The sequence below is a fragment of the Acomys russatus genome, chromosome 19, assembly GCF_903995435.1.
Source record: "Acomys russatus chromosome 19, mAcoRus1.1, whole genome shotgun sequence".
Taxonomy (NCBI): domain Eukaryota; kingdom Metazoa; phylum Chordata; class Mammalia; order Rodentia; family Muridae; genus Acomys; species Acomys russatus.
The window spans coordinates 65,290,296-65,305,341 of NC_067155.1; the positions used below are offsets into that span (position 1 = coordinate 65,290,296).

The 15,046-nt window shown below is 49.1% G+C and overlaps 1 protein-coding gene across 1 annotated transcript in view; it reads left to right on the plus strand.

Moving 5' to 3' along the window:
- Positions 1–15,046, plus strand: part of Ep400 (E1A binding protein p400) — a 101,194-nt gene that overhangs the window by 59,738 nt on the left and 26,410 nt on the right. The window contains exons 20-29 of the mRNA XM_051161752.1: positions 3,107–3,293; positions 4,090–4,256; positions 5,539–5,711; positions 6,522–6,767; positions 8,228–8,392; positions 9,664–9,822; positions 11,557–11,651; positions 12,277–12,551; positions 14,193–14,395; positions 14,483–14,652. Of these exons, the coding sequence (XP_051017709.1) occupies positions 3,107–3,293; positions 4,090–4,256; positions 5,539–5,711; positions 6,522–6,767; positions 8,228–8,392; positions 9,664–9,822; positions 11,557–11,651; positions 12,277–12,551; positions 14,193–14,395; positions 14,483–14,652 (1,840 nt within the window). The remainder of the gene's footprint in view (positions 1–3,106; positions 3,294–4,089; positions 4,257–5,538; positions 5,712–6,521; positions 6,768–8,227; positions 8,393–9,663; positions 9,823–11,556; positions 11,652–12,276; positions 12,552–14,192; positions 14,396–14,482; positions 14,653–15,046) is intronic.

A 15,046-nucleotide genomic window follows, 5' to 3' on the forward strand; every position in this document is an offset into this window, starting at 1 on the left:
TCGTGTCCATTCCACTGCCTGCGGGCGCTGGGTGTGTAGCTCGGGTAGTTGGTGTAAACCCCACTGGTTGACCAGCTTACTCTCTGAAAGTAGACACTGCTCCCCAGGGCCATTCTGGAAGGAAAGCAGTGAGGCATAGCACTCATGTCATGTTGCAGCGCCCCAAACAGGCCACCCTCCAACTCTTGCCTAGTAGCCCCATGTCTCAGCCCAGTGGGCTCAACGTGGACCCTCTGATGCCTCCCTGTGACTCTTGAGTCTTATGTTCTCTGTGGTGTCTTGAGTTTAAAATAAATGGAAGAAACATGGAAATACAGTTCAAATGAAATTTCATTTTAAACTTGGCAGTTCTCAGTACTTGGACCCCACTCTTTTGACTCTAAAGGCAGCTGAGAAGAACCACATGTGTGTTTATTATGACCCAGTCCACGTCCATCAGGTTCTAGTGTCACTTGGTTTACAGGTTCCCGCTCTGGCTGAGAATATAACGTGGTGCTGTGGGGTACTGTGCAGAGCAGGCATGCCCAGCGCCATCTTGTAAACTCCAGCCTTAGCCATGGACACAGATGGTGTGCGCTGTACCAAAGTCGAGAGATAGTGGGGCACACGGCCACACAGGACAGCAGGTAGAACCTGGCTGCTCCTGCTGCTTGTTGTTTGCAGAGCACAGGGTGCATGTGAGTCTCTAAGAAAATGTAATTTATGTCTAAACTCTTCTAAGGAGCTTGTGGCTCCCTTGATGCCTTCAAGAAATGATTTGGCATTGCTGTAGCATCTTTAAAGGGCTTACTGGAAAATTCGGGACTGAGTGTAAGAATGGACAGCTGTTTATTTTCACACTGTTTCCGAGGCAGTCCTTGCCAAGCTGCGTTGGTAATGAGCCACTCAGCCTACCTTTGAATCTGGAGTGGGATCAGTGAGTGCACCTCACAGCGTGATCAGCCTCCCTACACTGAGAGCCGCGTGAGCAGAGAATACTTAGCTTAGTTGCCACAGCACTTGTTTCTTTCAGATATTCAGCAAAATGTTGACATCTTCTGTTGACCTCAGTGATGTGTAGGTACAGCTAGTGAGCAGTCATTTTGTAGGAAGGGGTTGGAGCTTCTGTGGAGGCCCGGTGCCACCAGCAGCAGACGGGAAATACAGTTCGGCTGCCCTTAAATTCCTTAGATTGTCCTGCAGGCAGGAGCTCTGCCAAGACGGTGTTAGAGCATTTATCTTGTTGATTTGCGACTCTACCGCATGCCACAGGGTAGTGAGATACTTGTGTTTGAGAGTGATGTCATCTGTTGTGGAGGTGTGGGTGGCAATGGCGTTGGATCCAATCTTGTTTTGATGATCTTCGCCTGGTTCTGTCACAGCTGCTTTGAGTAGAATGGCAGTGAGACCTTTTCATGTTTTCTTCCTTTTCTCTGAGCCACAATTCAAGGGCTGGTGTGTTGTTATTAATTTACCAGTAGGGTCTAATATTTGTTGTAGTTACTATTACCTGTATGTCCTAGTAATCTTTATTATCAGGCCTATAATTACTATCACGTCAATATAACCCGCTAGCAGTCAATCAAGACACAGACGCCTGTTTTAAACTCGCCTTAGTTAACCTGGGCAGGGCAGCTATCAACCCTGAAAAGCACTACTTCCCATAGTGGGGCAGGTATCTTATACCTGCCCCAATCCCATGCCATCTGCTTCTAATAACTTCTATCAAGCTACCTCCCATCCATAGTCCCATATACTTGCTAATGTTCTTCATCTGGGCCAAATCTCCATTCACACCAGCCATGTGCTTCTCCTCCACCTAACCCATGCGGCCTTCTTTCTCTTCCCTTCTCCTTCAGTCTCTCTCTTCCCAAGAGTCTCTGTCTCCCCAAGCCCGGGAACCTTAGCCCCTTAGCCTATCTCACTTGCCCTGCCCAGATGGGATGACTTTTTATTAATTAGCATCAAATTACATCAGACCAACCCCCAACACCTGGTATGTTAAGCCTTTGTGCACCTTGGCCCCAGTTTTGCACTTAGGAACCAGGTTTCTGGACACCATTGACAGCCAGACAAAAACCTGAGATAGGCCCTCATTTTTACGTTGCACTGTCCAGATGCATAGGAACACTAATTCTGGCTCTCACGGGGAAAGGGAAAGTTTCCATCTGTATGTGTGTGTGTGTACATACACACACACACACACACACACACACACACACACACACACACACACACACACACACAGAGCTCTTTCTCTGGAAATGTCTATCAGTCTTAGCCCACTGAGAGCAAACATGGTAACTGCTTTAAAACATATCTTGTTTATGTTCTGTTCTACTTCTGGTCTCCTAAGCTACATGGGTAATCAGTCTGTCTTGCTTATGATTCTGTTCTTGTGCTCAGCCCTGGTAAGAGACCCTGATGCTGCAGCTCCCTGGCCCTAGTGCCTTGTGGGCCTCGCTCTGAGGCAGCAGCTCCCTGGCCCTAGGGCCTTGTGGGCCTCGCTCTGAGGCAGCAGCTCCCTGGCCCTAGGGCCTTGTGGGCCTCGCTCTGAGGCAGCAGCTCCCTGGCCCTAGGGCCTTGTGGGCCTCGCTCTGAGGCAGCAGCTCCCTGGCCCTAGGGCCTTGTGGGCCTCGCTCTGAGGCAGCAGCTCCCTGGCCCTAGGGCCTTGTGGGCCTCGCTCTGAGGCAGCAGCAGGGTCTGCTTGGCATCTATCTCACTGTGCACTTCCCTTGCATCGTCAGGGCATGTGCTTTCTGGTGCTCTCACTGCACGTTCTGACATCATGATGCTTTTCATACCAAACCATGCCTTGGATGCGTTTGTCTCTCTCTCTCAGGGCACTTATCCTGATGTTATTGAGATGTGGCCCTTTATAAAGGAACACGTTTCTCTTGAGAATGTGTAACACCTGAGGTTTGGCCTGTCCGCACCCCTTGACTCTGGAGTGACTCAGTAAAGACCTGTGCAGGAATGTAGATTTGAATATACAGCGTGACGACTTCACTAACCAAGTCTTGGGAAGCCTTGCTGGTGCCTACGTTCTCTGAGGTCAGGAAAGTCACTGATGATGAGCATACATTTGCCCTTGACACTGAGCTCTCTGTCTCTTCCCCATGAGCAGGACACAGGAAGCGCTGAAGAGTGGGCACTTTGTCAGTGTCTTGAGTGTCCTGACGCGCCTGCAGCGGATCTGCAACCATCCTGGACTGGTAGAGCCACGGGTACCAGGCTCCTCCTATGCAGCCGGCTCTCTGCAGTATCGGTCAGCCTCTCTAGTTCTCAAGGTTCTGGAGAGAGCGTTCTGGAAGGTAAGTAGAGGATTCATCTTTTTAAGGGCTGGGTGGTATTCTGTTATGAAAGGCCACATTTTGTTTATCCAGTCCTCAGCTGATGGGCAGCGAGGTGGTTCCCACCTCTGGGTGTTAGTGCAGCTGATGAGAACACCCGTGGGTCTTGGGAGTGCACTTAAAGTTGACTTGCTGGCTCGCGTGGCCACTCCATCTACCTCTTTAAGGGGCTGTCAACTGTGTCATTGTAGCTCAACCACCTCATTTGCCCTGGAACTATGAGGGCTTCCATGACCCTCTGGCTTTCATCCTCTTCAGTGTGCTGCTGATTTCCTCTTATCTCAAGTTCTGAGAAATACACACTAGTGGTACTGTAGAAACCAGGGCACGTGCTTTGCCAGGGTCATGGTCATGACTCTAGCCAGTTCCAGCCTGCTTAGCTCTGAGTAGTCACAGTACGGGGGTCACTCCCACACAGTGATCAGCACGTGGAGCCACACCTGAGGAAGGCTGCTGTTTGTCTCTGCGCTGTTCAGATGATGGCTGTTTGGCTGCGCTGCTCTTCTGCTGCTCCAAGTTGACTCAATATCTGTTCACACGATGCTGCAGAGGGCCCAAATAGCTGTTGTCTTCCACTGTGAAAGGAGAGCTGGCTTCTGAGGGCCTGAGCACAAGAGGGCCTGCCATACCACACAAAACAGAGCTTCCTCAGTTGGTTCCTACCTTGTAGCAGGTTTTGACTCTTGGTCAGGTGTTTTCCTCTGCTACCTATTACAGAATGTTATCTTCTTTTTTTTTCGTTTCTTTTTCTTCTTAGGAAACTGATCTTTCTATATTTGATCTCATTGGACTAGAAAATAAAATCACTCGCCATGAGGCTGAGTTACTGTGTAAGAAGAGAGTGACCCGGAAACTCATGGAGGAAGCCTTTGCTTCACCCCCTCCAGCAGCCCGGCCAGCAGCAGTGAAGCTCAAGGCCAGCAGGTGTGTGGATTGCTCATCTGGCATCTCTGCTGCGCCAAGGACTTCCTGCTGCTTGACAGCGGTGTGGGCCACCAGCAGCCCCTTCCTTTAGCTGTCCCCAGGTCGTCAGTGGTCATGAGGAGAGCTGTGTTCTTGAGAGTGCTCTTGGTCTCAGCGAGCACAGGACATTAATGAGACAGCAGATCCTGAGAGTCACTCTTCCTGGTTACCTTCAATAAAATGAGCTTTAGGATTTGGGAAGCTGCCAGGGCCAAGAAGAGCCTGTGACTGATGTGGAGATGACTAACATCTGCTCAGGGGCAGGGGCGGGGCAGGCATGGGTCCACTCAGCAACAGTGAAGTCACTGCCACCGCACAACAGGACAGTGCTGGTGCACACCTGTAATCCTAGCACTTGGGAGGCAGAGGCAGGCACGTGTCTGAGTTCAAGGCCAGCCTACTCTACAGAGTGAATTAAAGGTCAGTCAGAGCTACACAGACAAAACAAGCGAAAACCTGCTGATAGAGATGATGAAGTGAGGGGCATCGAGGTGCAGGAGAGACAGGGTGTAGATGCTTCTGAGCAGTGACTTCGCTAGGGCGAAGAGGGGAAACAAAATAGTAATGTTCTAGAAATAAAGAGGTTATCTATACACACGAGAGGCCCGTTCTTCAAGCTTTTTCCAGACATGGCTTCCATAGGACTGTCACCTGCTTGCCTCCTTAGAGCTCAGCTCAGGCCTGACCGACCCGCACAGAAAGTGCACGGCCGTGTGAACACAGAGAGGCCATCCACTTGGACTTACCCGGGCACTGTTAGAAAGTTTATCCGGTTGGCTCCTTGTTTGTCCTTCCCATTTTCTAGTCACAGAGTTCACACCTCTGTGATCACACGAGAATCAGCCGCCTCCTAGGCGCTTAGTGCACCTTTCCAGCCACCTCTATGCATTGTCATAGGCTGTCTCGTCACATGAGCTAGGAGGGAGTCTGCTTTTCCTTTGCTCAGAACTGTAGTTATAACATGCCAGAGGTGGTTTTCTCTTAACATACTGTGACATATACCTGAATATTAGATTAAACAGTACCCTGTTAGCAGCTGAGATGCGCACATTTATGCAGAGTTTGTCAGCGGTTCCCATGAGCTTGATGCAAACTTTTTGCCAACTGTATTTTAGCTACCTTGTTCCTCTATATTTCTTTAGCCTGCCTTTCCAGCTGGTCTCTGCAGGGCGGTCCTGTAGAGCCACGCTCTCTGCAGTGTGGTGATACTGTGTGTCTTCTGCTTGGGCCAATGGGCATCTAGGTTGTTTCAGCCTGTGCAGTACGGCCAGAAGCCTGAGGGCCGCACCGTGGCATTCCCGAGCACACATCCGCCTCGGATGGCAACCACCAGCGCGGCCGCTGCGGCTCCACAGGGCCAGGTTCGAGGACGGCCACCAATCGCTGCTGCTTTCTCTGCCAATCCAGATGCAAAAGGTACCTGACAGAATCAGCTCTTTTGTGGAGTCTGTGGGAGGCTACTGGCACTCTGTTCCCGCCTACTGAGTGTTAGCAACTCCAGAGTGCAGAGCTGCCACCTGCAGATGTGGTGGGCCGAAGGCACTTTTTTTCTCTCCCCCCCCCCCCCCCTTTCTCTCTTAAAGACAGGGTTTCACTGCAGAGCCCAGGGTGCTCTAGAACTCAGTTTTCCTGCTTCCAGGCCCCTGAGTGCTGGGACTTACAGGCGCGCAGCACTGCCTAGGTGTAGAATTTGCTTCTTGTGCTGGGTTTTCCCTGTAAAAGAAAGTTCACCTTAGCTGAGCAGGTGATGGGACCTCCGCAAAGTATTTTTCTTAAAGTATTTCAAGGTTGTTCAGGAAAGTTCTGAGCCTTCCTGCTGCGTTTGGTGCTATTGTTTTAGTATCACCTATGGTGAAGAGGCAGGGAAAGACCTGCAAGTGGTCTTGTGACCTCACCTGAAAACAGCAGCGCAACGTTTCTGTCCTGCTGAGAGCTGGCGCTTCTGTGTGTTTACAAAGTGCTTTTTAGCAGCTGGAGCATTTGACGGCCCTGTGTCCAGTCTAAGGTGTGTGAGCCCTGTGTGCTCTCTTAGCCCACGGCAGGCTCAGGATTCTCTCAATCTAAGAACTGTTCCAGCCCCTCCATCTTTACTTCCTAAGAGTGGACTTCTCATTTGAGAGACTGTGAAATGATGTTTGTGTAATTTCTTTAACATTCGGGTGTAAAATACTTGGTGTTATGAAGAACCTCTAACAGCTTTGCACAAAACAACCTTATTGATTGCAGCAGCAGCAGCAGCCCCGTTTCAGAACTCTCAGGCTCCCGTCGGTGCGCCTCGACACCAGCCCACCTCGACCTCCAGCACAGCAGCAGGCCCAGCCCATCCTTCGAGACTGCGGGCTCAGACCGCTGTCCAGGCCTCCACCCCAGGCCCACCCCTGCCCCCGCCCCAGGCCCCCTCGCTGGTGGCCGGGCAGAGCGCACCGCCCCAGCGGCTGGTGCTTACCTCGCAGGCCCAGGCCCGCTTGCCCAGTAAGTGGCCTTACTGTCCAGGGTCTGCTCTCACTGCCTTGGAGCAGTGTGTCAGGAACACGGGATGTCTGAAGAGCCTTTGCTGTCCACTGCCTCTGTCTGTCCCTCAGTCCAGGCCTGGAGTGTGATGCCTGTCATGGTGGAGCCTTGCCAGTGGACATTGTCCAGGGCCCTGCTTTGTCCTGCTCTCTCTCCTCCCCATTCCAGCAGCTCTGCTCTCCTCCTGTGGTGCACTGGTGTCAGGGCTAGCACCTTCACTTAGCCTCAGCCACAGGTCTGCGCAGCAGTGCCGCCGGGTCCACACTGGTGGCAAGTGGTGAGACCACATGAATTTAGCATTAGGTTTCCAGACACTATTTGCTCTTTTTAGTTTCTTAAATATTTCCACGTTTAAACTTGGCAGGAATACTTGCTCAATAGAGACATTTCTTAACAATTCAGTGACTAAAACAGCTCAGTGTTACTGCTTTTTTCCTAATTCAGAATCTTGTACTGCTGGCAAATGGGATTAGCAGGTTTCCAAATCTTGTACAGACCAGTATTCAGCCTAATACAGACAGTATGCCAACCTAAAATACTACAGACCGTAGATGCTGCTTCTCTGCTGTGCTGAGGGCTTTAGGAAAAGCACCAGGGGAAGCTGGGCGTCTCTGTGGCAGCAGTGGAGAGTGGTTGTCCTAGGCAGTCGCACGTGTGGGAGGACTTCCGTGAGTGAGTGAGCCGACTGTACCTAGGACAGCTGCTGGGAGGCTGAAGTGTCTCTGTGTGACTCTGTCTCTGGTTTTCCTTTCCCTTCCTTTGTGCACGGGTATTCTGTGTGCAAGACACGGAGCGCGCTAGTGTTTACTAACTGTTCTCTATGGCACCTTTTCTAACCCTGGCATGGATTTTCCTGGGAGAGGACATTTGAACTTGGAATGCACCCTGTTTAAGCTTCTGATCTTTTGTTATGTAATGTCAAACAAAGCCTGTGAGCGCATTTGATTTAATATAAACTCAGATTTTATGGCTGACTTATTATTCAAGCTTTCCTAAATTTAAAGAAAAATACATGTGCAATTCACTGGACACAAACTTTTCCAAAATTTTTAAAGTCATCTGTGAGTTTCCAGTTTAATGCAAGTAGATTTCTGATATTTTTTATATTTACTATTCCTTTCCCCTTTTATTACTTGGAGAGAAAAGTAAAGTTATTCCTTAATAGTCTGATGAGTAGTTGTTGATACTGAAAGTCCTTGCCAGTTGTGATTAAATACATTAACACTCAAGTCTGGTACTTAAGAGTATTTTTTCTTTTCGTCTTAAGATAACTTTTCTTAAAACGATAGCAGTACCTAGCTAGTTCTTGAAGATGCTTGAGTACAGCACAGCAGCCGTTATTTATAGTAAGAGACTGTTGTAAAGTGGCCGTGACTTCACTCCAGGTGATGTTAGTTCAGCTTTTTTCTGCGTTTTAACAGGTGGGGAAGTAGTGAAAATAGCTCAGCTGGCGTCCATTGCGGGGCCACAGAGCCGTGTTGCCCAGCCAGAGACTCCGGTGACACTGCAGTTCCAGGGGAACAAGTTCACCCTGTCACACAGCCAGCTGCGGCAGCTGACAGCAGGCCAGCCTCTGCAGCTACAAGGTAAGACATGGCCAGTGGGTAGCAAAGCTGGCAGGGACAGGGGGTGCAGCCTTAGAACTGCACTTGAGAGCCTGTCTGGGGAGCCGAGGGAAACGTGGCTCCCTGTGAGGGCCAGGTCCTTCACCCAGGAGAGGCTTTAGCCAGCCTCCCCTCAAGCCTTGTTGAAGAATACTGAGGTGATGTTCAGGAGTCATCTTGGCAGTGATGCTTTTCTTTTCTTTTTTTTTTTTTTTTTTTAAATCAACACCATCTGCTCTTTGAAAAGAGTTTCCTCTTTTGTAAGTTAGGGTAGAATTATTTAAGAAAGTGTTAATGTGAATGTGAGTCAGTTTTTCCTTAAAATGCCAAAAGATTGGCTGTTTATGTAGAAATTGCTCTATCTGTCCCTCAGTCCAGGCCTGGGGTGTGATTCCTGTCATGGTGGGGCCTTGTCTGCCTGCCCACCTATGTAGCTGTTAGTTGGGTTCTTACTGTGTTGCCTAGGCTGACCTGTAACTACTGAGATAAGCCATCCTTCTGCCTCAGCCTCTAAAGTAGCCGAGACGTCAAGATTTGTGCCAGTTTAAAATTGTAATTTTAGCTCCTGGATCCAGACCTCTCAGACCTTTGTCTGAAAACATGTCTGTGGGTGCTGCTTTCAGAGGAAAGGAGGCAGTAAAATGTGACTAGGTCTTCAAATTAACCCTTCCTTAGCTGCATCCAGTGCCAGATTATCATTGGCTGCTTACCTTCCTGTTACAGTTTCACAGGTTGCCATGGCAGCACCAGCTTCCCTGCACCCCACTCCAGCAGCCTCCTGGTACTTGTGCCTATGTCCGTGGGGTTTGGGATCTCAGACTCAGGGCCACCCAGAATGCAGTTGGTAAGGTTCAGGCACACATACATACTAGAAAAGTGGCAGCCTGTTGAAGAGCAGCCACACAGAGTCATGGGCACCTGGGCCGAGCCCAGCTCTTAGTGGTAGTTTTCATCCCTTTGCCAATGGCTACATGAGTCTGAGCGTTTCTGTGACCTTCACGGCCCGAGGACAGCTGTGGTCCTCGGTGGATGTGTACCTGGGTATGTGCATGGTTAGTGGTGTTTTCTTGATGTGGTGTCGAGCAGGCTCTCCTTTGTCAGTTACTGAGCTGCGCATATATTTGCCTGTGTAAATGTGATTCTTTGTGCAGTATATGGACTCAACTGTTTCTATGCCATTCGGAAGTGGCTAGAGCGTAACTGTACTGTGCATACACCTGTTACCGATGCCCCTGGTGGACATGTGATTGCAGGTAGTGTACTCCAGATCGTGTCAGCTCCTGGGCAGCCCTACCTGCGAGCCCCAGGCCCCGTGGTGATGCAGACCGTGTCTCAGGCAGGCGCTGTGCATGGCACCCTGGGAAGCAAGCCCCCAACCAGTGGCCCCAGCCCTGCACCCTTGACCCCACAAGGTAGGGTGTTCTGAACAGGAAGAAGGCTTGGTGAGAACTTCTTACTGACTTTTTTTTTTTTTTTCCTGGAGTGACTTGCAGCAGCAGGGGTCATGCACCTCTGGCCATGGGCCTTCTGTATATTAAAGCCTTATTTGTGATAGTCTAGTTTCCCACACGTGTAGACATCAAATTTTAATTTTGCTCTTTCATTTATTTACTTTTAATTTTTCTTTTTATTATTGTTTATAAGAATAAACATGAGTTGGGTGGTGGCGCACGCCTTTAATCCCAGCACTTGGGAGGCAGAGGCAGGCGGATCATTGTGAATTCGAGTCCAGCCTGGTCTACAAGGTGAGTCCAGGACAGCCAGAGCTACACAGAGAAACCCTGTCTCAAAAAAACAAAACAACAACAACAAAAAAACAAAACAAAAAAGAGTAAATATGAGGGGTAATTCTTTTGCTCTCAAATGTACTGGTTGAATATGACCAAACTCGACTATTGTATTATAATAAAAAATCTTTGGGGGCTCAGAGAGATGCCTCATCAGTTAGGAACACTTGTTGCTCTGCAGAGGACCTGGTTTTGTTTCCGAGCACCCCCGTGGCAGCTCACAGACTCTAGTCCCAAGGCCTCTGTCATCCCTTTGTGAGCTTCACATGGGGGACACATACATGCAGGCAAAATGCCAATACACAAAGTTATATACACACACACTTTTATTTTTGTTTTGGCTTTGGTTTGGTTTTGGTTTTTCAAGACAGGGTTTCTCTGTGTAGCCCTGGCTGTCCTGGACTCACTTCGTAGACCAGGCTGGCCTCAAACACACAGAGATCCACCTGCCTCTGCCTTCCTGAGTGCTGGCATTAAAGGCAAGTGCCACGGCGCCTAGCTAATTTTATTTTATTTTTAAGAAGAAAACTCTGGGAACCACAAAATATTAAGTTAAGTGTGCCCAGAGCTTCCTGAGAGTGGAGCCCTGTACTTGATGCAGGGTTTGCACTGTTCTGGCCAGCTCATGCCCAATGGCTGTGGGCCTCTCTCGGCTTCTCAGCTTCTCTCCTTTTTTTCTCTTCCTTCCTTCCTTTGTTTCTTCCTTTATTCATTCATTTCCTTCCTTCCTTCCTTCCTTCCTTTCTTTCTTTCTTTCTTTCTTTCTTTCTTTCTTTCTTTTCAGGGTTTCTCTGTAGACCAGGCTGGCCTCGAACTCACAGCAATCTGCCTGCCTCTGCCTCTGCCTCCTGAGTGCTGGGATTAAAGGTGTGCGCCACCACTGCCCAGCTTCTATCCTTTTCTCTGCCAGCTTCTCGAAGGACCAATCCTTGCCTGGATATGCTCAGTATATTAGAGCTGGTGGGTGGGTTTGATTCCTAGGTAAGCAAGGAGCTGTGCTAATGATCTGTGGTGTATTACCAGCGTGGGCTGGACTGACCAGGCTGGCCTGGGACAGCTGTGTGATATGTTTGTTTCAGAATAGTCTCGACTCCAGTTCTTGACATAGCTTTGATGCCCCAGCTTCTTAGAACCAGCTCCTTTTATCGTCCTGGGATTTCAGGAGCCAACTGCTATGCCTTGGCCGGGCAGTCCACCTTTAGTGATGTAGCCATTGCACATTGGCTTTTCTTTTTTGTGTTTTGCTTTGTGATTGGGAAGCCCACGGGTGTTGGGGATAGAACTCAAGTATTTCGGGCAAATGTTCTACCATTAAACTACTCCCTCACCCCCTTCAGCTGTCTGCTTTTATATTTGTAGTTGGTGTTCCGGGTCGAGTAGCAGTGAGCGCTATGGCTGTTGGAGAACCTGGGCTGGCTTCCAAACCAGCGTCTCCCGCTGCAGGGCCAACCCAGGTAAGGCTTCGATGCAAGGGCACACAAGGGCAAGTGCACGGCGCTGAGGCAAGCAGCTTTCAGAAGCTTTCCTGTGGCATCCAAGATTAGGAGTTTTAGAGGTGCACATGGTTTTTAAATCTTGATTTAACACTCATTCCCAGTGAAAGAAATTGGCATAGGCTGCTGGCTGCAGACATTATACTCCTGTCTTTTTTTTTTTTTTTTTTTTTTTTTAAGATTTGTTTATTATTTATACAATTTTTGCCTGTACACCTGCACACCAGAAGAGGGCACCAGATCTCATTATAGATGGTTGTGAGCCACCATGTGGTTGCTGGGAATTGAACTCAGGAGCTTTGGAAGAGCAGCCAGTGAGTGCTCTTAACCTCTGAGCCATCTCTTCAGCCCACAGTCCTGTCTTAATTCCTTTTGTCTTGTCTTTTTCTGTGTTTTGGGAGAGAGAAGGCTCTCTGGCCTCTTGATCTTTTTGCCAGTAGTTTTTTTTATAGAAGTAGGCCAGGGATGTTGAAATGAGTGTGTGCATAATGGTTCCCAAAGAGGTTAGTGATTTTTGTCCGGTTGTTTCTTCAAATAACCTTTTTTCCCCCCTTTTTGTCATGTTTTTCTGACATTTTTGATCAAGGAGGAAAAGAGCAGACTTTTGAAGGAACGGCTGGATCAGATGCATTTTATCAATGAGCGGCGCTGTTCCCAAGCTCCGGTGTATGGCAGAGACTTGCTGAGGGTCTGTGCCCAGCCTGGCAGAAGGAAGACACCTTGGTGCTGGTCTTTCAATAGCTACCTTGGGAAGGAACCTTGGGAAGCAGCAAACTGTTACACGTCACCCTCAAAAAATAAAGGTGATCTGATTTTGACATTGAGTCAACGTCAAGAATCTCTTCAAGACGTTGCTGACAGGTGAGTTGGTGTATACAGGTAAATACTCGGACCCTTTATTGTTTTGTTCCTTCACTCTGCTGCACACCAGAAATTTTCTGTTTCCTTCTTAATTTGGGGTCTAATGTAACCCAGGCTGGCATCCGGTTCTGTATAGGTAGCCTAGGCTAGCCTTGAACTCTCCCTGGTGCTCCTGCCTCCTCCTACAATGCTAGTAAGAGTTAGCTCATCCTGTAGTGTTTCATCCTTTGGGATTGTTTATAAATTGCCAATTGCTTTCCCCCAGGTCATCCTTAGGTGTTGCTTGGGGATGTGAGGTGGTTTGGGTCTGCGTCTAGAACTGGAGGCCCTGGCTCATAGCTGGCTGTTTTAGAAAACTGACCCACGAGACTAGCTGAATGTTCCTTGGGGTCATTGAAGAGTAGAATTCAGACCGAGTTAGTAGAGCAGCTGGAGTGGGCTGGGCAGCACAGCTAACCACACTGGTCCTGCTGGGCCTTGGTATGTCTGCTGCTGCTGCTGAGACTACTGACCTCTCTGTGTGCCCTGGCCCTTCTCTCTAGGCTCAGCTTGAGGGCCTTTTTTTTTTTTTTTTTTTTTTTTCCCCCTTGTCTGGCTGAACTACAGTGTTATTCTGTTATTCCCTGTCCAAAGAGAGGCCTTGATTACCTAATGCCTGAGCTCGGTGCCTTTTAGGTCATAGATGTGTGAATTAATGAAGAAAAGGACAGAGTCCTCTCCAGGCTGATACACCCTGTGCTGGGCTTTCATAGGCTGTGTGACAGATGTGCAGCCATTTGTTCTTATGCGCTTGTTTGTCTTTGCACACCACGGTGGCCACTTCAGCAGAGATTTGCTTGGGAGCAAACCACCAAGGCCAGCTTCAAGGACTGAGGAGGCAACTATGCACCCAAGAGCCAGTGTTATCTCTGCAGAGGACCTGAGTTTGTTTCCTAGCTCCATGTTAAGGAGGTCACAAGTGCCTCAAGACCAGGGGATCTATGATGTCATCTTCTGGCATCTCCGGGCACTGCATGCGTATACACAAACCCCTACATAGACACACATGTGTAAATAATAGCTAAAAGTAAAAATAGCCGGGCGTGGTGGCGCACGCCTTTTGTCCCAGCACTCAGGAGGTAGAGGCAGGCGGATCACTGTGAGTTCGAGGCCAGCCTGGTCTACAAAGTGAGTCCAGCACAGCCGAGGCTACACAGAGAAACCCGGTCTCGAAAGACAAATCTAAACAAAACACCCCTGAGCTTCAGCTGATTCCTAGGAGAAGGCTTTCTGCTGTCGATGAGTGGAGGGTAGCAGGTGGTGTCAGGTTAGTTAAGGCCTTGCTGGTCTGTCTGCAGGGTGTCTGGGTCTGGCTATGTCACCTGCAGCATTTAGAAGGTTTGTATCCAGAGACAATTTACTTCTGTCCCAAGAGTCCCTGCAAGCATATATGAGCCAATGGCTATGGTCTGGAGAGGACCAGGTGCTGCTCTTTAGATTTGTCCTGACTGAAGTTGTGTTTTTCGGCTATGGAAGATTATGCAGTGATAGAATTAGAAGCTCTTGTTGCACATCTGGCAACTCACACTGTCAGAAGGTTCTCACTGCTGCAGGAGGGTCCAGGGTACCACATAGTGACCACACGTGATTTCTGCTCCTCAGGGTGGCCTGTGTGATTCCTCCAGTGGTGGCTACACCACCCTCCCTGTGGGTGGCGAGGCCGCCCTCACTGTATAGCAGCAGGTTGAGAGCTCTGAGGCAGTGCCTGAGAGAGCACACCGGCCCCTACCACCGGCAGCTGCAGCAGCTAACAGCACTGCGCTCACTGCAGTTCCCGGAGCTGAGGCTGGTACAATATGACTCAGGTATGACAGACCCTGTTGGCACAGTTTGCGGAGTGATCTGTGCTTGTGCTGGAATGCCGGACTCTTGCTGTTTCTTTCCTTTCTTAGGGAAGCTAGAAGCTTTAGCAGTACTGCTACAGAAGCTGAAATCTGAAGGACGCCGGGTGCTGATTTTGTCTCAGATGGTTCTGATGCTGGACATTTTAGAGATGTTCCTGAACTTCCATTACCTCACCTATGTGCGCGTCGATGAGCACGCCAACAGAGAACAGCGGCAGGTAGGAAGGAATCTTGCTTTCCTGGTGCTTCCATGGTATGACCCTGGCTCATTACATTTAACCCTCATTCCTACAGCACTGAGGTCAGTGGCCTACTGCCTATTCTAGCAGAACACATGTGAACTCCAGACTGATTTCTTTCTTGAATTTTCCCTGTGGCGCTCCCCACTCCCAATAAGTATGTTAGCCATCTGGGTGTCTGGTCCTAGGTGTCTCAGGAAAACAGGAGTGATCTGTAGTCACAGTGGGGTAGGATTGGCAAACGTTTAAGAGGTGGCTATGTTTTTTAGACGAACTTACAAAGAAATACAAATTGAAAGTGCATCCATGTTTTTGTTTACCATATTTGCAAATTTTTAGCATTTGGTTAATATGGAGTGCTGGTAGGAACCTC